A 21,722-nucleotide genomic window follows, 5' to 3' on the forward strand; every position below is an offset into this window, starting at 1 on the left:
GAGAAAACTCGCAACCCCAAATGCATTGACGAAAAGATTCATATTGGAAGCCACAACGAGTGCAAGTGGCAGAAGGACTCATTTTCCGATGATTGAATAAGGGGAGGTAGGCACAAAATTGTGACAAGCCAGCTAAAAGAAGAATATGATCTTTTCAGGAAGTTGAAGTTTCCATATCCAAGATCAAAAGTGTAAAAGATTATGATTTATTACCGGGTCTGTTAGGAAATGTTGTCAGTTATAACCATATTTAGTAGTGTAAGTGTGACTCTTGTTATTGATCCAAATGAATGCGTCTTCGATTGAATCATTGAACTCGATGTTAGTGTTGTTAATGACATAAAAAACCAATGGAGGGAGCTGAGTGTATAGACTTTAAGTACGAGAATTTCGTGTGGAAAACACATCTTTTACTTAGAAATACATCTTTTCAAATTATAATGTAACATTTTTTTGGTTACAAGAGAGAAAGAAAATAAAACAAACAAAGGGACTAGTCCTTAACAACAGTCATGCCCCAACATCAGCAAGGAGTAATGTAGACATGTCAGAAGGTGGAGCTTTTAATATCACAAGAGAAGATTTCGACGAAGCTCTTAACTTGGCCAAGAAATCAACACATGCATTTCCTTCCCGAAGAGTGTGATCAATTGACATATTTCAATCCCTGCCTATGAGTTGCTGAATTTTGTGAATCTCATTTGCAAAAATATGATACGGCGAGACACCATTCTTTATCAAACTGATAGCTTGTAAGGAGTCGGAGAAACAAACAAAATTTGTGTATCCATCATTCCAGCATAATTCGAGGCCGTGCAGGATCACCATGATCTCGGCATGAAGAATGCTCGGCAGCATCGATGCAACATCATAAAAACCTCCCAGGAATAATGTAACATTTTAAAAATACAATATTTATAAAAATATTAATGGATATGTGTACCAAAAAAAAGTAACATATTTATCAACAAATTATAAAAGAAATTGTTACATATTTAAATTAAAAAAATAGTAAATAAATAATTTTATATTGAACCATTTGAGTCTATACACTGTTGCATAGCTCCTGCTTCAGATTGAAACGCACCTCACCTCACCTCACCTCCAACATCAACTTCAATCCTGATTCATTCTTCACAGAATGGATCACTCTGAAATCTTCAATTTTGCTCGGAATTTCGCAGTTATGGTCAGAGTTCGTGGTCCTGTAAGTCTCTCTTCCTCTCTTTACAACCCCATTAATGCATAATCATGATCACTCACCTTTCAATTTCCTTTTTCAGGACCCAAAAGGGATGAAGATGAGAACACACGCTTTTCATCATTACCGGTTCATATACTTACTCATTTATCGAATAAATTTCATTTTTTTTCAATCAAAGTTTCGTTTTTTTGCATTTATGGTTATGTGAGTTTTGTTTTCTTTTTCTGGGTATGTGTAGTTCTGGTGAAACAACTCTTTCAGCTTCTGGGTTTCTTGTTCCTGATACCCTTTTTGATACTCAAGTAGCTAAGCGTATATATGGTGATAATTTTGAGGATAGGGTATTGGTTGTGACTGTTGCTTCTGTTGTTGAGCCTTTTCTATCTCCTCAACACAGAGAGAGTATTCCTCAGGTTGGTGTTAATGGATTCAGTTATAGATAAAATATGCTAAGTTTAGTTGATTTCATGTTTATATTAGGGATGGCAAAAAAATCCAAACCCGAGAGATCCACCCGAACCCAAACCCAAGTCAACGGGCGAAACCCGATTTGACTGGGTTTGGGTTTGGGTTCGGGTGACACCCGATAATATGGGTGTGGGTTTGGTATCAGTCAAACCCACACCCGAAACCCATACACCCACCCGAAATATTTTATAATTACCTAATTACCCCCATAGTCTCCCTCAATTTCCTTGGAAGACCTTAAATTTTAGTTGTAATTTAATTTCTTGAAAGTCTATGTTTGAATTTTCTTGGAAGACCTTAATTTTAGTTGTAATTTAATTCAAAGTCTATGTTGAAATTTAATTTCTTAAATTTTCAAATTATTTTCAAATGTGTTGCGGGTTTGGGTGGAAAAAACCCGAACCCAATGGGTGTGGGCGTGGGTGTTGTTTTGCCACCCGAACAGCCTTTGGGTTTGAGTTTGGGTTTGGGTGATGATTTCGGGTGTGGGTTTGGTAAGTGTCAAACCCGCACCCATGGGCGCCCGTTGCCATCCCTAGTTTATATTTAGAGTCTTGCTAACAAGTGCCCTAAGCACACAAGTTAAGGAATCAAAAATAGAAGTTTTAGGTTGAAAAAAAATCACTTTTTTAGTTAAGGAATCAAAAATAGAAGTTTTAGGTTGAAAAAAAAATCACTTTTTTAAACTGTTAAGAGTCCCACATCGGTTTTGTAGGGTCGAGTTAGATCCAATTCTAAGATGGTATCAGAGCCTTTTGAGGAATTGACTACACAAGTTCCAAGACAAAATTACTATATGTAATTTCTTAACTGTGCCCTTAAGAAACTTGTTAGCATTATCCTTATATTTATTTTGATTAATTTGTGTTTTATGATTTTCAGGGTAGGCCTGACTTGATTTCTGGCGTTCGGATTGATATTATGACTGAGAAAACCAACGAAGGATCTGATCAAGGCAACCCTTGTTTGCTTGAGGGGAAGCTTTTGTCATTAGTAGGCTTTTTGAATTTCCTTATGTAGTTTCTTACTATGTGATTTTCTTAAAAATTGATAATGTGGTGCTCCTTATAGTTTATAATTTTAATTGACTGATTTAGTTTTATAATGCGGTCGTCCATTTGAATTGCATGTGTTTAGTTAGTGAGACTCGTTAATGTAAATGACTAGCTTAGTCTGTTGTCATTTAATAGTTTCTGGATTTGTATATGGATATTATTCATGATTTCTGGAGTGTTTGGATTTCATTTTCTTAGAAAGATAACAATATATTTTCATTCCATCGGGTCATAAGAATTAAGTATTTCATGAATAGTCGTTGTGTACAGCTCATATAATTACATCTGTGGTTAAATTTGATTGTTTGTTATCCACAATTTGTAATCATTTATTTTCACACAGGTTGACATTCCTGCTTCAGCCCATTGTGTCCAGTCACTTGTTGAAGCATCTCTAGGCTTGTCAGAGCATGAATGGGAGGTTGGTTGGTCTTTGGCATCTCACAATAACGATTCTCAATCCTCCAAAGATAATTTTCAAACTCAGGTTATCCCTCTTTGTTATTCATAAGCGTGTTTTATTTTTTCGCCATTAATTAGTTTACTTTATGAATTTATACGTGGAGTGATATCCCTATTCAACAAAAACACTGGAAGCATGATCCTCGTACCGTAAGAAAAGTGCACTTATAAAGTTGATGGTATGACTTATGTGCAACTTTGTATTTTATTTGGCCAAGTCTAAGTGAATTAGTTAATTTCTGAAATTAGATTATAGCATGCATACAATTTTGCTTTAGGAAGAAAACACTCAATTTAAACAACCGCAAAGTTTTGTTTGTTGGTTATGATATGATAATGATATCAAAGAATGTTAATCCTTCCATAACTTTAGTGGAATAATTTGCAAAATGTTTTGTTAACAGATGAAAATGAGAAAAAATAGCCCAGGTGTAAGGCGTGTACTTTTGAACTCAATTACAGCTCGGGCCCTAGCTTGTTGTAGTTCTTGCCTATCTGCATTTGTTTCTCTTTATTTTTCTCCTTCATATGAAGTGCTTAATGAATTTAATATTACTTTCCATATGGATTATTATGAACGAAAGGGTTAGGAAGTTATGCCATGATAATTATGTTTAACAGACATAATGTTTTTTTTGCTGAATATTAAGTTAAACCGATCATGTAGTTTCTGTATCAGATCCAAATCCAGGATTTACCATTGTTAGAAAAGAAACTTGTATTGAAATGTTAATGTCTAGGTTCTAAAAGGTGGATGAAGGTATCCTTTTTTTTGGATAAATTTATCTTGATTCTTAGAGAGATTGGAATAATGAATGACCAGTATGCTATATTCATGAATGAAAGACATGTAATTTAATATAAAGAGGAGGACTTGTGAAGAGTTGAAGCATCTCCAAATGAGTGGGTGATCAATTGCAGTGAGACAATTGTATTTATCATTTCTTGTAACTCGAATGTGGTACTTGGGTTTGTAGGGTGATACATATGTTGAGTGAGTTACGGTGATGTAGTCTTATTTGAGATATAAATAGTTGAATACATTTTATTGAGGCGTTTCTGTGAATGTAGGCAAGAGATGTTGTACCTTCAACCACCCAATTTTCTGTGTTCTCTTTGCGTTGTGCTCATGTGTGATCTATCAAAGATCCTTAGGTATGAGGGTTAATTCTTGGAGTGTGAAGGTCAACATAGTATCATAGCCTCTATCATCTAGCAGTCTAGAGTTTAATCATTCCTGCCCTATCTTCCAATTAAAAGTTTGATTAAAAACACAAGTTAAATTGATTCACACTTCATCTAAAATTTTTGTTAATTTGTAAATGGATTCACACTTCATCTAAAAATTTGTGTTCTTAACACTTCCGGTCCTTTGCTTATATTAAAGTTTCGTTATTATTCTACCTTTTGATATTTGGAAATATCGTCCCCATAATCTGATGCATAAAAGCAAACTCATTATTTCGGATGGACTATGGAGAATGATAAATCATCTTCGAAATGTCAGGGGAGGTTGGCAGTCGGTGGATCTGGAAGTGCAAGTATTATGTGCAAATCACTAACTAGAATGGCCATTCTTAGCGTTTCTTTATCTTTCAAGGTATTTTTCTGCATTTATTAATCTTATTTTTCTCATGCAAACAATAATAACATAATGATTGCACGTGGAATTATTTTTCTACTGGTGTTCTTTCTTTTTTAGTCTATCTAGACTCATGAGAATAACAAGTTGATGCTTGTAACATAGGATATGCTGAACTATAAAAAATCTTCCATAAATAAAAGGGGTGACTTTCTTCTGGCAGTTGGCTCTCCATTTGGAGTCCTCTCACCAACACATTTCTTTAACAGGTATTATTTTCTTGTCTAGCTAAAAGAAAATAAAATAATATAGATTAACCTGATCTGGTAGTTACTTACCAAATGGTATCTTCTAATGGTAAATTTTCTTAGTCACCTTGATGTAACACGTTTGTTGTTATTATATGTCAAAAAGTTTTGGCAAGCTGTTGGGATCACTCAGTCATTTGATTTGGTTGCTTGCTTGCTTGCTTGAATCAGTTTATCTGTTGGTTGTATCGCAAATTGTTATCCTCCTAATTCATCTGACGGATCATTGCTGATGGCGGACATACGCAGTCTTCCTGGTGTGAGCTGTTTCTCTGTTGCATAAATAATTCGTCATTTATGCAATTGGTTGTTGCTCGATTTTGACACTTTTATCTGCCAGGAATGGAAGGCAGTCCAGTTTTCAATGAGCACGCATGTCTTACTGGTGTCCTGACCAGACCATTGAGGCAAAAGACAAGTGGAGCGGAAATTCAGGTAGTCCCTTGAATGTGTTCTCCTCTTGGGCCTGTTTGGATTCACTTATTTAAGCTTTTCTACTGACATTAGCATCTGTGGAACTATTTGATTGAGAGGGCTTATCGAAACAACTTATGACATGTCATAAGCTCTCCAGGATAGCTTATGAAATCAATTGTTGCTATTTTATCTTTTGTAAAAGAAATAGCAACTTATCCTATAAGCACTTAATTAAGCTGTTGATCCAAATAGTGCCTATATTATATAAACCTTCTCAAATTTAACTCATCATGCAAGACTGTAGTCTTTGGTAACAGCTGGTGATTCCGTGGGAAGCTATTGTGAATGCTGCTAGCGGATTGCTGCAGATGTGGCCTCAGAACACAGTAGAAGGGTTATGTTATCAGGAGGGAAACTCTAATGCTCTAGGAAAGGAAACTTTTATCGACTGTGAAAAATCAGAACCTCATGTACCCTCTAGTAATAGACACAAGCATTTAAATTTTGGTAGTTCTTCCCCATTACCAATTGAGAAAGCAATGTCTTCTGTTTGTCTTGTTACTATTGGTGATGGAGTTTGGGCATCTGGCATTTTATTAAACAGCCAAGGTCTCATACTCACAAACGCCCATCTGTTAGAACCTTGGAGATTTGGGAAAACACATATAAGCGACAGAAGATATGGAACCAATGCAGGGAAATTTTCTTCCGTGTTGGAAGGAACTACATCTCATGGCAATACGGTTGGAAACATTCAAATTAGTCAAAAGTTACCTTCAAAGATGACAAATCTTTATCCTTTTGCTAATGATGAGAAGGGGAGATATAAATCGAATCCAACTTATGACATCCATAGAAATATACGTGTACGCCTTGATCATGTCGAGCCTTGGGTTTGGTGTGATGCTAAAGTAGTTTACATCTGTAAAGGACCATGGGACGTTGCGTTACTGCAGCTTGAACCAGTTCCAGATAATCTGTTGCCTATTGTAACAAATTTTTCCAGGCCATTCACAGGATCAAAGGCATATGTTATTGGCCATGGATTATTTGGCCCTAAGTGCGGTATGTCTTGCCAACCTAATTAATTCCTTTTTTTTCTTGCTTAGGTGTCCTGTCATGACTGCAAGTGATATTTGTTCAAAATGATATATTCGATTCGATAATTTTTTGTGGCTATGCCATTTGTTAATATATATGTTATATGCGATAATTTTTTGCTCGGTGATTGGTTAGGAATGTCATTGGTTATACCCAGTTTTATTTCGAAATGATTTAATTACTTTGCATTTTCTTTTTATTTCCGTAGTTTAACCTTGGCAGTCATCTATTTTCGTTAGAATTCTCCCCATCAGTCTGCTCCGGAGTGGTAGCGAAAGTGGTTGAAGCAAAGACTCCTCAATCTTATCACTCCATTCAATCTGAGCACATGCATTCCCATGGCCGTTTCCCAGCCATGCTTGAAACAACAGCCGCTGTTCATCCTGGTGCTAGTGGTGGGGCTGTGATCAATTCGGACGGTCAAATGATCGGCCTGGTTACAAGGTAATGGCACTAACCTTTTTTCTTTTTGGATGTAATTCTTTATCTTTGGCTTTTATTTAATGTCCTTTTTTCTTTTTGGATGTAATTCTTTATCTTTGGCTTTTATTTAATGTCTCTTCTGCAAGAGTCTCTCTTTTTTTTCGCCCCTACTCACTCACAGGTCAGCCTGCTCTGGTTGGTCCTATTGTGTTTCTGCTCAACATAAGCTGCGATTTTCATTTTCTTTAGTGATTGTTTCTGAATGTTTGTAGATTGTGCTTAGACATTTAATGAGATAATGTTTTTGACACAGCAATGCAAGGCATGGTGGTGGATCGATAATACCCCATCTTAATTTTAGTGTTCCATCTGTAGCTTTGGCACCAATCTTCAAGTTCGCAAAAGGTGCGCTTTCTAGTTTTAGCATAAAAAAAGAACTCAACACTATAAATGAGAACTATTAGTAACATATTTGAACTGAAAATTTTCGGAAAACCGGTTCTCACAATAGACAAAAATACAATTTTATTTTTTAGTTTACTTTGTTCCCATATGGTAGTTTACTATTATCAGTAATACCTTATCTCTCACTGCAGACATGCATGAATTATCACTTTTGAGGATTCTAGACGAACCTAACGAATACATTTCATCTGTATGGGCGTTAATGCGGCCATCATCTCCCGAGCTCAATCAAGCACCAGATCAATCGCAATCTGTTTTAGACAATAAAAGTAAAGAAGAGAAAGGTTCTCGGTTTGCTAAGTTTATTGCTGAAAGAAAGGATATTTTCAATGGCCCTTCTCCTATTGGAAAGAGTGGAGTGCTTTCTAAGGATGTTATTCCTAGTAAGTTATGATGCCTGATGAAAATCATTGAAGTTTTCTTGTTCTGGATGAAAAATCATTATTGCCAGAAATTAATGGCGTGTGTATTTCCTTGTAATCTATGCATTTTGCATTGGGAGATTCTGTGCTAGATTATTAGTGGAAAGAAAATCCATGAAATACATTTTTATAAATCTCTAAATGATTATATTTGTACCTTCCTAAACCTAAAAGCTGATTTTGCACAAGCAATTTTTTTGTTTGTTTAACTTAATCACATTTTTAGTTTCGTACTCGTAGTTTGGCAAATGAGTGATTTTGTTGGAATCAATTTTATGTATTTGGAGTCACTTTTGGCCCTCCCTACCATGAAACCATACACACACATAGTAGCTGTTTGGTTTGGCGGTGGGAGCGCCAATATCACGTCCCAATAACCAATTGCTGTGATTTTTAAGAAGCTCCAAATATAATCTTCAGTCAAACGCGCTAGGCAATGATGCACCGCGAAAACAAACCAACCATTAACCTTGTTTGAAAACATTGTGCCATCTTGCTGAACGCACATTCACCGACCTCTTTAATACGTAACGGCGGTGCGAAATTGAGTTATTAATTTTTGCATTCTATATTACTTATATTTATGTTTTGTTTTTTTGAAAGAGATACTGCTTATATGTTAATTCATCTTAGGAATTAAGCATGGGTTGAGGTTTGTGTCTAATGTCTTTCAAGTGTAGTATTATGAACTTTATTATGATCAGTGCTCATCCAATTTTTATGCATAGTCTGCTGAATTTTTTTGTTGTAGATAATACAGCATCAAAACTCAAGTATGGTTACATCAATGTCATTATTTTGATTTTTGATTAAAACTGAATAAAGAGAAGGATGCTTTTAATATATGACAAATTTTTTAAATTTTTAGGTGGGGTTGTTAATCTTTTCATAGGGAAAGATTATATCCCCACAAGCACAGAATGAACTTTTTCTAAAGTCTAGCCTTATCCACAAAAATTAAGTTTTAATTTGTGTATATATGATATGATTTAATTTGTGTATATATATAAGATATGACAGCATCTATGGTTGAGAAGTGTCGTGATTTATGATAGACTAAAACTTGAAAATGGTTTGGAACTAACTAACATCAATTGATGTTTTTTTTTTGTCAAGTAGTTTAGTGGCTAGAAAATTCATCTTAAATGTGAATAAGTGGAGTGTTCTGGGTTCGAACCCAGGCTCTGTACATATATGTGCAATGTCCCTACCAACTGAGCTAAGCTCACATAAACTCTATTGATGTTGTTCTATTACCAAATTTTCTTTATGTTCATTGTAAATAGTAAGCTTATAGCATAGTATTACTTTTCTTCACTAGAACTTTGACCCATGCGGTGCATGGGTCTAATTAGTCGTAACATGTAACAATAAAAAATAAAATACAAAAATTCTAAGAGCATTTTCAATAAGAGTAGTATAGGGAATTTCATGGACTAATTATTTTATATTTGTTTATGTGGTTATTTTATATTTTATATATTTTTTTAAATAATTTTGGAACCACATCGTTTTGATTACTTATTAAAAAAAAATTGCTGATAACTAAAGGTTAAAATATTGATGATAATTAAAAAATTAAAGACACAATCAAAAACATAAACTTAAGTAGACATCCATAAATAAATAATGAATGTGATTAGTGACATGACTATGGTTATGTTTGGTTGTATTGCAAAAGAAAATTGATTTAGCAGAATTGAGTTTGACAATAACTTTCCAAATTACACGTGATAATAACTTTCCAAATCTCACATGATAATTATTCTCTAAATTTATGATCCGGTAGAAAAAAAATCATTGATCAGGAAAGACATAAAAATATTTCGTGATAAATAATATAGTTAACAATAATTTTGATATGATATACTTTTAAAATTGATGGTGCTTATCAATTATTGCACATAATTTTAATCACAATTGGTATACTTGCCATAGTGGTTGGAAATATTGTCATGTATTGAAGGGTTGTGGGTTCGAATCTTAGTTAAGACAAAGTTGTATTATTTTTTAATAAAAATTGCAAGATAAAATGGAGGGAAAACAGAGAAAACAAATTAGGGTTTAGAGTTTGCTTATGTATACAAGCTTATAATATAAAAGATAAAGTGACTCAATTTGTGTTGACTTGTCAAAAAAACAAGAAAAACAATTTTATTTTGTTTTTTATTGTCGAGTCAACATCAATTAGGTCTACATTTCAAATGAAAAGACACGTAGGAATCTAAACTTTCACTTAAAAATGATGACATCGGTCGTTGTCGAAGTTTGAAACAATTTTTAAATATCGATCAACTGTAGACTATCTTTTAAATATTTTTAAACGATTTTTTATTTTAAAATTAATTTTTAGACTCAAATTTATCGTTCAAATTCACTTTTATATAATTATATTCAAACACAAATCATTTTATCTTTAACTCATTTTTAGCTATAATCCATTAATTCAAAATTAATTTTTTTTAAGCCAAAACTATTGGCAATTTCCATAAGGTAAACTTCATAATTTTTTTTCCCCCTCTATATATCAAAATAAATGAAACTAACAAAAGCTTAAATAGACTTAACTCATAAACCACGTTAGGACTGAGTCTATCAGAACCATCTCCGATGGTGGTAATTACTTTCTGGTTCATGCTAACCGGTGCCTTCGGAGTACTGGTTAAAGAAAAAAAAGTTTTAAATAGAAAATAATATTTTTTTAAACTTTTGAGGAGTTGATCGCAAATATTTCAATGTCAAATTATTATTTTTGTTTTCTTAACCAGTGTCCTGGGGGCACTGTTTAACATTTTCCTTATTTTTTAAGTATTAGTACCTAAATAGATACCACCATTGAAGCAAAACTCAAATGAGTGCCTATTGGTATTGGTTTTATAATAAGTTGTACCTATATAATTTTTGTCGAATCTATTTATAATGATGTAGAGTTATTGGAAAGATGTATTATTAGTGAGATCCATTTTTTTTTGGAAACAAATTAGTGAGATCCATTTAAAACTTTTTAATAGGTGTCGAGTTGGAGGAATTGAGTGTTTATTAGATATTAGGGTTCGACTAACATGTGCCCTAATGACACATTTTAAGGTGTAATTATTGAACTAGTATCCCACTTAATGTGTTTCAAATATAGTAATAATCAAGTTTATTAATTAAAAGATATCATCCACAATATTTATTAATGATTTAAATCAATTACAAAGGCAAATTGTGATACTTGCCAACCATGATTACACGCGCCTGATTTGTTAACAATCACCGATCTGGATATCCTTTTGTCAAAAAAAAAAGAAGCATAATATGGCCAAAAATTAATCATTCAAGTATTTTTTGGATTTAATTAATCATTTAAGTTTTTTTTTGTTTCGGTGAATAAGACTAAATATTATAGTATTATGTTGTGATGACAACTATTGTTAGTGCTATTTTGGATTTTGAATTGCTAGTATGTTTTGGAATTTTATAATACTTATAATTTAACTCTTTTAAGTAAAAAAAAATTAATTTTTTGTTTTCAACTTAAAAAAAAGATTTGACAAAAAAAAGTTGCTTTTGTACCAAAATAATTTAGCTGCGCATGTAATCATATGATGATGGTTGACAAGTATCACAATTTGCCTTTGTAATTGATTTAAATAATTAATAAATACTTTGAACCATATCTTTTAATTAATAAACTTGATTATTACTATTTTTTGAAACACATTAAATGAGATACTAGTTTAATAATTGCATCTTAAAATGTGTCCTTATGGCATAGGTTAGTATTTGCCTAAATATTATTATTAAAAATTATAAATAAGTAATATATACACGTGAGATTCAATTAAATACTAAAAAAATTGAATAACTCCTTTGTAAATTCACTTATTATTACTGTATCATGCAATTGCATCTAATGGAAAAAGAAAGTTACCTGAACTTTTGGCCATAAATACCAAGGCTTAATGAGACTGACAATGACATTACATTTTCACTTTCCACCTTATGTGGGGCACATTGGCATTTACATCCTAGTTTTACCTTTGACTAGAGCTTCTCTCTCTCTCTCTCTATATATATATATATATATATATATATATATATATATATATATATATATATATATATATATATATATATATATACCCATGTTTATAGTGTTTTAAACACTCATCACATCTTTGTTTTTGATATTATTGAGAATGTGAATCCACTTGTTTTAAAAAATAATAATTACTCCTCCACTAGTTTTATAATTTTATTCTTCCTATTTTCTTTATTTTTTTTTTTGACAAAATTCTTCCTATTGTTAAAGCTGAGAGTATAATTCAGCACTTCAGCCATCAGCCATGAATATGAAAGATACCAACGTTTCATATGCGAATTATTGCCCAAGTGAATATGGGCCACATATTAATCCAATTTTCCTTTTAAACAAAGTGAAAGTCAATAAAAAAAAAGAAGAGATCAATATGTTCAAAATTGAAATTGTAGTTATGAATGCATTATTATTGATTTCTTGATTGATTAAGAAATAACATGCTTAGCTTAGCTTTACTATCAACGAAGCTACATCATGAATCATCAAAGATAAATTATAGGAAATAAAATGAATTTAGAAGAAAAAATGAAATTGATCAGTAATTTTTCATTGCTAAATTTAACGGAGAATTTTATATTCTTTGTCGTTGATTTAATATTTTTAGTAGTTAGAGTGATTCTTGATAAAAAAAAAAGGTTGACTTGATGATGATGTAAAAATGTTACTCCCTCCTTAAAGATTCTTTAAAAACTTTGCTTTAATTTGTTGTTTAATATAAAACAATTTTTAAAATTCAACACACATTATGAATTTTTTTATTTTTAATTTAAAGTACTATCCATAATTTTTGTTGAAATTTCTTGTGATAACAAGAGACCGAGTTAGTAACTTGGAATGGCACATCATTAATGGACAAAAAGTACAAGTTGGAGAGAAATCCATGATAAAAAAAATGGAACAATAAGAACAAGAAAGAAACACAAATACACTTACAAAGGCATGAACTCAAGCAAGATTTTTTTTTATTTATAATTTCAGGTAAAACAATTCTGGTAGATAACTCCGAGAAGTAAACATAGCATAACAAAATAGAGGTTGATGACAGAAGAGAGAGAGCTTCCACAAATATCACCGATTTAAATACGTAGGATTCTTGATTTATTTCAACTATATATATATATATATATATATGCTGCTCAACATCTACTCATTAATGAACTTCTCCCTGATAATCCGATGCACTTTTGCGACGCCTCTCATTATGTCCAGCCAAACGCCTTCTACAACTTCTTTTTAAGTCATCAAATTCTGATAGGTCATGAAACCTATAAAAAAAATGAAATTCCAAAAGCTATGTTAATTAGTTGTCAATCAGGGAAAATTTCTGCACACTTGAATTTTGCTCGTTTGAAGAAGATTTGGGAAAATACAAGTGACTAAAGTGGAAATGCTAATTAAATATGTATATTTGGCTTATCAATAAACACCAATCATAGTGATATAGTGTGCTACTTGACTGCACAGATCAATGTCCTGTCTTAATTAGTACAAATAGTTGGTCATATTAGGGGTAATTAATAAAAACGGGATTCAATTTGAGCACATTACATCAATTAATGATTTTTATAATAAAGTCCCCAATGCACAATGCAGCACCATAAGGAGAGATAGTGTCAAGAATCCTGTTCCGAGGTCCAACAACTTTTTAATTTCCAATTGGGCAGTTGCTAAATCTTTCACTATTAATTACTGGTAAAGTTTAGCACTATAGCCAGCTAAATACTAGATGCTGTCCTTTCATAAGAAACCATTAATTTTTTAGGTTGATTGAATAATTGATGTATTTAATCTATATTATATATTAGATGTATTAATTATTTAATGAATCTAAAAAGTTTAACTATATCCTCCGAATGAGTGAAAATCCAAGAGTTAAAATCAACAAAATTATAAACAACAAACTATAATGCACGAGTATTCCATTTGAGGAAGAATACCAATACTAGGTACATACTCGTACTAGTATCGGATACATACCCGTACCTTAATTTATGTCCACAGACGTACATTAGTTTTTATAAAAATATCGTACCCTGTACCGATACCCAGTATCGGGTACCAGTACCGTAACCGCATCTAGGCAACATAAACTACAAATATACAAAATACAAGTTTAGACACATACATATCTAATTTTCATCTAAAATGGATTATAAACTACAAACTATAATGCACGGGTATTCCATTTGAGGGAGAGTACCAGTACTGAGTACGTACCCGTACCCGTACCATTATCAGGTACATACTCGTACTAGTATCGGATACATATCCATACCTTAATTTATGCCTATAGACGTACATTAATTTTTATAAAAATATCGTACCCCGTACCGATACCCCGTATTGGGCACTGGTACCGTAACCGCATCTAGGCAACATAGACTACAAATATACAAAATACAAGTTTAGACACATACATATCTAATTTTCATCTAAAATGGAGTAAGAACTTTTTTTTAAAAAAAAAGTAGACCTTACTATTTTTAGTAAAATATCATATCTACTTTTATTTTTTACAGAATTTATTATTTAATGGTAAAAGTATCTTTATAAAAAAAATGGTAAAGACCCCCTTTTAAAACTATTCTTGAAGTGCAAATTAGAAGGAAAAAAAAAATACACTTCAATCAAGATCATCCTAGCTAAGAGTTGTCTCTTGCTAGGGCTTAATTATAGTAATTATTTTGACTCAAGGCCTTAATTATTGAAAAGAGCAAAGTATATAAAAAATAAAAAATAAAAACTCTTAATCTTCCCTCATCCATTTCACATCAAAGATTGATCTTCAAAATAAGAAAATATGAAAATATTATAAAGAAAATAAAATATTGATTAGAAAGAGATTAGGGTTTATGTACCTGCTACATTGCTGGCAAAACCTTTGTTGAAGCTCTGAAATGAGTACGGAATGAGCCTTAGAATGGTTTTCACAAACCTTATGACGTTTATGGTATTGCTTAGCACCACTTAGATCAACATTACAATTATCAACTTGACAACAAGGTGGCACTGATCCACCAGCTTTAGATCCTTTCTTGTTGTAACCATCATTCACAACTCTTTTCTTCTTTCCATCTCCATAACTCAAATCTTGCTCTTCTTCTTCTTCTTCATAATCATTTTCATAGTTTCTCTTTCCCTCACCCCAACTTTCATCCATAAGTGATAGGTGTGAAAGATAGAGATTATTTAATGACTTAGAAGAAGGTTTATGGTGAAGTCAAGGAGAAGACTACAACAACCTTTGGTATATAAATAGAAAAAAACTTAAGGGTAAATAAATAGAATGAATATGTGGACCACAAAAGTGTGTTCATTTAATTTATTGGTTGCCAACTTGTGATGCTAATAGTGATAGGTTGCAAACTATAGAGCACTATAGCTATATAGCGACAATGTTTATGAATAGGACAAGAATTGAAGACAAAGACCTAGCAAAGACTACCACAAAACCCTTCGATTATATATATCGCACTAAGATGAATCGTTTCGAAGAGTAGAAATAAAATTCTTAATCAGACTCTTTGCTGAATTCTAGACTTTTTAAGTTCTCTTCTCCGAAAAACAGAGGGTTAATTAATACAACGAGATTATGTGTTTCCTCATATCCAAGAAGAGAGCAAAACTATTAAAAGGGTGAAAATTTTATTTTACTATGTTGTACTATATATTTGATTCTCATGTCTGGACATTTCTCTATTTTATGGCAAAAAATTTAGGCGATAGTTGGTCCTAAGGGTGTGTTTGATTGTAAAGAGAAAGTGAGAAGAGAGAAAGAACTGAGAAAGAGTATGAGAAGAGAAAAAAGTCTTAAGACGCTAAGAGAGTTGACAAACATACTACTAATTAAATTACAATACACTATCTACTGTCCTCACATCAACATCGAAATTCAAGTTCAGAATTTGTTTTTGAACAACAAAAATAATTAATAAAAATATAACATTAGAATAAGTACAAGTTGAAAATATTCAATCCACCTGTATTTGAGCTAAATCATCCTAACAATTGGATTATAACTTAAATTGACCTAATTGAATTATATTTTTAAATTGAATTAGTATAAGTATTGTTGGCGCAGCAAGAAACATCAAACACACACTGCATAATTTGCATAGGCTCAAGGCAAGCCTATGAGTATGAACTCTGTTTCGAGCAACTGTGCTTCGAAAGAGTTGAGTGAACTTCGAATGAGGAAGAAGAGAATACTCAAGATTGCTAATGAAGAGAATTTTTTTTTTTATTCTTCCACTAATAAGCCATTGAATCTATTTACAAAGGTGTTGTATCAAAGAGTACAAATGATCACTATTTATACAATCTAAAACACACTTGCTTAGAAAGCAAGTAACAAACTTTCTAACTAACTAACTTGGTTTCTAACTAACTCACTTAGTTAGTTATAACCAACTTATTCAAAACTAACTTCCAACTAACTAAGTATCAACTTTTTCAAAAAAAACTAACTAAGTATCAAAACAGTTGAGAATTATATCACATTCTAACAAGTATAAATTATAAATAGTTTAGAGAGTATATATCACCCTAATTCCTTTTAATTTGATAAAAACATGTTTCCATATTTAGTGGCTCTTAACAATCGAAGGCTCGGAGCCAAGCATTGATTTGAAAGGAATTGGGGGAATTGTGTGCTTTAATTTGTTCATTTTCCTTTAGATGTCGGCTTCCAATTTATTACCAACACAATGCAAGATACCAAAAATTCAAAAAGAAAAGTAAAACAAAACAAAGAGTTTCTTAATTAAGTGATAACATATTTTATAATTGGTGCACCCAAAATCATCCTATTGATAATAAAATTTGATCTGACCAGATTTATAAATTTTAGTTCAACTAAAAAAATACAAAAATTGTTAGGTTGAATATTATGATTAGGGTTTGAAATATGATTTTGTTTTTAGTCAAACAAACATTTAAAAACCCTAAATATTATTGAGTACATAAAAGTCAAAATTGACATAATCTGAGTCCGGCGTGGACTGAACAGTAAATTTTTGTTAATCGATATAGCTAGCTTATTTCTACTCTTACTATGAAGATTACTTATTATTTTTACCCTCACCATATTTTATTTTAAGAAAAATGCTAACTATTTTAATTAAGAAGCCATGTAGTGTTGTTTTTTAATTAAGACTTTGTAACTTTCCCTTTATGGCTGCTCTTGCTACAAATATTCGATTTGGAAAAATAACCAAAGTAGAAGGTATCTCCACATTATATGGATTAACCAATCACGTTCAACACATTAAAATTCATTGTTACAAAAAAGAATAAAAAAACACATTAAAATTCATCACACATAGTAAAGAATAAAAACAACACATATATCAAGGTATGGGTATGGTTTAAAACACCTTGTCGTATTTGTGGACAAATTTATTTTGTCACATAGCCACAAATAAATGGCAATAATTAGAAAACAACATAAATATGTGATGAATTTTTTCAAGAAAAAGTGGACCCCCATTTTTGTATTTTATGAACTGCAACATTAGATGCATGATAGTCCTTTTCGTTAAGAGGAAGAGGGTGTGGGGGACGATTCTTGATGTTCAACCAAAGCTAAGCTAGTGTTGCTTCGAGATTCATTTGTTTGGGCACAAACATTTGAATGTAAAATTTAAACACACACATAAATCAAAAAAATTAAAAGAAGAATAAAATTGTCATATTAATTTGTATCACTTTAATATTTTTTTTTTTCATTTTTATAACATTTAATATATATGTAGTGGAAAGATAAAAATAAAAATTTATAAGACACGCGAGAAACTAATAAGATAATAAAAAAAAATCTCGAAAGAGAAAGATACGTTGAAATTATTGATTTAACAAGTTTTGGCTTATGTGGCTACGTACGATCGAATATCTACTATTGCATGTTGTTGTTATTTTGGCCCTCTTGCTTAATTTGTTCTCATCTCATTATATGCAATTTTTGATGTATAGCCAACTTATGTCCAACAAAAACGACAGCTAGGTAGCTCCATATATCTCTCTCACTTTGGCTGATTCATTATCGTCCTTATTCTTTCAAAATCCATTATTTTCTAGACAGGACCACTTTCATTTTGTTTGGTTATATGGTGAACTCTATTATTAAAGATAATAATCCTCTAACATTTGGATTTTTGCATCGGTTTACACACGGTGAACTCTATTCCTAAGGAATAAGAATCCTCTATAACTTTCATTCATTTTGTTTGGAACCTTTGCATTTTTTATAGTATATAGCTATATTATTAAGAAGGTCTCCTTCTGGTATGACATGCAGTGATTTGAGTTCTTTGGTGCATAAGGAACGGATTTTTTTTCCTCTAATATGAAACCGGTGTTAGGTGAAGTTTTCTATAGGATTAAAGTCACTTCTTGAAAATGGTTATTAGTCAAGAGAGATAATCCTCCCTTTAGTTGTATAGTATAAAGTAATTTTTTGGGTAGACCTTTGATTGGCTTTTTGCTTCTTTTGTATAAAATCTTGGGTCGAGTACTAAATGTACTTATGAGAAAACGTGTATTAAATTCAACCATTCGCATGGTATCCCTAACCTAAGACTGACCCCTTTTCTAAATGAACCGAACCTCGATACCACATTTATCAAAGAGAGACGACCATCTCTCTAGGTTGCACACCCCTTTAGATTAGATTGTTCTATTCGTGCTTGAAAAATGACCCCGCTCCTCATCCTCAATCTAGAGGTCCCTCTCCTAGCACTCAAGGAGTTGCTTCTTTTTTGTTTGTTTTCTCTGTGCTGAGTCTATAAGCAAAGAGAGGGTCTCCAGTACACTGGAGATGTGTACTAAATTTATATTCCTCAATTTCTTTATATATATATATATATATATATATTATTCTTTGTTTGCGCTTAAAAAAAAAAAACTATATTATTAAGTGACAATAATTCTCTAACTTTTATTTATTTATTTATTTATCTTTTTCTACATTTCTTCATCGGTTACATGGTGAACTCTATTAATTGTCATCAAATTAAATAAAAATCAAACACAAAAAATAATGCGATCAAACCTCACCCATTCTTTGCAAACTCAAGTTTGAAAGTTCCTACCAATACCATAGAATGAAATAAGCACTAAACAAAAAGAGATCCAAAACTCTATTAATTGGACCACTTTTATTCAATATTGTCGTTTTTTTATTAATATTGGTCCCGAGTTGTACGAGGGAAACTATTTCAAAAGTAGTACTACTACTACTCAGTTAATTTTGTTTGTGAATAATGCTAGCAACACATTCTTTAATAAACACTTTTTTATTGGTTGAAATTTACATGTGTCCTATAAAAAAATATTGACCCATATAACTTTTATAGGACCCATATAAATTTTAACCAATAGAAGAAAGTGTGTTAGAGTGTGTTTGTTAAAGAGTGTGTTGCTATCACGTTTGTTTTGTGTATTCACTATTCAATGCCAATGTGTTTGAATTTTCAAAGTTTATACAGTGGAGTGTACGTAGTTAACTATTTTCATTTCTAACACTCTAGTCCCTAAAGCTAGTGTAGATTGAACTAACTTTTAATCTGTCCAAAGTTCTCGTCACTAGCTTTTGTCACGATAAAAATAGGTGATTAAGATTTCAAATATAAATAAAAAAAAATTCAAAATCACTCCTCATCAATGAATGAATAAAAAAAGAAGTTAGAACTTAAGAGAGAAAATTATTTGACTTAAAAACTAAGGTCGGCTTTGACATGTTGATAATAGAATGAAATAATATTAGGTTCGGATGGTTTATTGATTGATGAAATGTCATTAGTGGGGATTACGTACCATGACATAAAAAAATTGTACACCTCACTTGAAATACATCATCATGATAATGATGATATGGTTCGATGTTTTGGTGAATCAAATTCTCTAACAAATGACATTAATGTTTTGTCTGTTTTGCTGGGATGCATGATCCATGTAAGTGACATGATGGAATGTGTTCCTTACGAAAGATACTAATAATACGGATTCACATGCTGGTGGAATGTGTTTCCACTGCCATTCATTTTCTTCTTTAGTGAGTAAAGCTGAAATGTTGGATATAGGGTTATTCTGGATTAGGTTAGGCCTAAAGCATAATATTTGAGGAATTTGTTCGTCCATGTGTTGAACTCGGCCCGTTACGATATAGCTTCAAGGTCGCGTCTCTCTCTCCAACCGTTAAGGAATTCAGCCTTATGTAATGGCCGACATCGAAATAGTAAGAACGTCGTATCCGTCCTTCCATTAATGGTTTTGACTCTGCGCTGGAGGTTATATATATCATTCTCACGCAGAAGACTTGGGTATTTTATACCCGCTCTTTAAAACCTTCACTTCAAATTTTTTTTTTTTTGGTCTGTTTGCAAGTTTTGAGAGGTAAATATTCATAACAATTGGTTTTACTCGGCGAGTCTGATTTTTTAAGATTTCAAATGTTTTTCTTTTTGGTTGAAAACAAGATATTCCAACTAATTCGACATTTATTTGCATTAGATGCAGCTGGAACTATTGTGTCCAGACTAGTTTCTCTGTAATTTTTTTCGGGGCTTATCCCCTCCATTCTTTCAAAAGAAAAAAACAACAAAGCAACAACAACTATTGCAACCAAAAGAAAAACAAAGATACACATAAAAAGATCTAAACTAAACAATCAACCGTCAATACTTTCATCTCTAACAACAACATCTCCATGTGGTAATTTTCAAATGTTTTCTTAAATACTTCTTTAGACTTATTTTTCTATTTGGGCTTGTGGATCAGTTTAAGTCGCTTAGTCATGTGGTAATTTTCACTTGGGCCAAATCTTATAACAACCGGCTTAACTAGTTAGTCAATCCATTTAAGAATTTTTCTCTCGCACCTCCCGTGGGATATGCACGCCCCATGATATTCCCAATTTACCCCTCTCGCTACTTAGGATGCGAGAGTGTAAAAATGCAAAAACCACAATTCACATTCTAAGATGCAAACTAGTTCACCATATAAAAATCAATTTTGTTGTCCCCTTCATTTTATAAGGCAGTAATACTATGTATTAGAGAAATATCTCAAGACACGGAAACAAAATAAATCAAGCACAAATCATCATCATAATGTTATGCATATCTTCAGAAATTGAGTTTTAGTTAAAAATATTGTTACTCGCTGTTTAGAGTGCGAAAAGTGCTCGCATCTTAAAAACGAGGGAGTTAATTTGATAATTTTAGGGGCGAATAAGGATTTTTAGGGGGCGCGAGAAGTAAAACTCTCCCTTTAATTCCTTGTGAAAGTACTATATTCTAATCATTTCCTTGTGAAGTACTCCCTCCGGTCCTTTTTATAAGAAACATTTTGGAATTTTTATTTGGTCCTTTTTATAAGAAACACTTTGACACAATTTCATTTGTACCCTTATTAAATACAATAAAATAATTCATTATAATGCTAGTGCATTAATTAGAGAAGTCTATTTCCCATACTAGTCAAAGGTTAGTTTTGGAATATAACATAAAATGATAGAATCATTAATGAGAAAATTTACCTTCCTTGGTCTGTGTGATTTTGTCAAAGTGTTTCTTATAATAAGGACCGGAGGGACTACTATATTCTAATCATCACAGCAAATCCATTATGTACTTTTAGCAACTTCCTAGTAAAATCTTAGCTTTTCTGAAAATCTTCAATTTGATCATTACATTTTCATGATTTCAAAAATCACTTATTTTTTATTAAAGAAA

At 32.0% G+C, this 21,722-nt stretch overlaps 2 protein-coding genes across 4 annotated transcripts; one reads left to right on the forward strand and one right to left on the reverse strand.

Annotated features, from left to right (window-relative positions):
- Positions 1 to 1,030: 1,030 nt before the first annotated feature.
- Positions 1,031 to 8,095, forward strand: LOC123905516 (glyoxysomal processing protease, glyoxysomal). Of its 3 annotated transcripts, XM_045955148.1 has the most exons (13): positions 1,032 to 1,207; positions 1,284 to 1,330; positions 1,443 to 1,617; positions 2,555 to 2,665; positions 3,071 to 3,214; positions 4,697 to 4,789; positions 4,937 to 5,040; positions 5,251 to 5,336; positions 5,420 to 5,514; positions 5,814 to 6,561; positions 6,837 to 7,041; positions 7,334 to 7,425; positions 7,617 to 8,095. In XM_045955148.1, the coding sequence occupies exons 1-13, from the start codon at positions 1,142 to 1,144 to the stop codon at positions 7,877 to 7,879; spliced, it is 2,229 nt and encodes a 742-aa protein (XP_045811104.1). In that variant the 5' UTR covers positions 1,032 to 1,141; the 3' UTR covers positions 7,880 to 8,095. The 3 variants fall into 3 exon arrangements, with proteins under 3 accessions (XP_045811106.1, XP_045811104.1, XP_045811105.1); XM_045955150.1 differs by lacking the exon at positions 7,334 to 7,425 and having other exon boundaries at positions 1,031 to 1,207; XM_045955149.1 differs by lacking the exons at positions 1,032 to 1,207; positions 1,284 to 1,330; positions 1,443 to 1,617 and adding an exon at positions 2,388 to 2,470.
- Positions 8,096 to 12,816: 4,721 nt separating this feature from the next.
- Positions 12,817 to 15,305, reverse strand: LOC123905517 (squamosa promoter-binding protein 1-like). The gene is made up of 2 exons (XM_045955151.1): positions 14,850 to 15,305; positions 12,817 to 13,256 (listed from the first exon to the last, which is right to left on the reverse strand). The coding sequence occupies exons 1-2, from the start codon at positions 15,149 to 15,151 to the stop codon at positions 13,142 to 13,144; spliced, it is 417 nt and encodes a 138-aa protein (XP_045811107.1). The 5' UTR covers positions 15,152 to 15,305; the 3' UTR covers positions 12,817 to 13,141.
- Between the last annotated feature and the right edge of the window lie 6,417 nt (positions 15,306 to 21,722).

The sequence above is a fragment of the Trifolium pratense genome, linkage group LG2 (genome assembly GCF_020283565.1).
Source record: "Trifolium pratense cultivar HEN17-A07 linkage group LG2, ARS_RC_1.1, whole genome shotgun sequence".
Taxonomy (NCBI): Eukaryota; Viridiplantae; Streptophyta; class Magnoliopsida; order Fabales; family Fabaceae; genus Trifolium; species Trifolium pratense.

Excerpts from the sequence above, each read along its gene's own strand:
- LOC123905516 (XM_045955148.1), top strand. The coding sequence starts at position 1,142 with ATGGATCACTCTGAAATCTTCAATTTTGCTCGGAATTTCGCAGTTATG. Across the intron at positions 3,215-4,696 it reads AAGATAATTTTCAAACTCAG|GGGAGGTTGGCAGTCGGTGG; the intron begins GTTATCCCTCTT and ends TCGAAATGTCAG. Across the intron at positions 5,041-5,250 it reads CCAACACATTTCTTTAACAG|TTTATCTGTTGGTTGTATCG; the intron begins GTATTATTTTCT and ends TGCTTGAATCAG.
- LOC123905517 (XM_045955151.1), bottom strand. The coding sequence starts at position 15,151 with ATGGATGAAAGTTGGGGTGAGGGAAAGAGAAACTATGAAAATGATTAT. Across the intron at positions 13,257-14,849 it reads TTTTGCCAGCAATGTAGCAG|GTTTCATGACCTATCAGAAT; the intron begins GTACATAAACCC and ends TTTTTTTTATAG.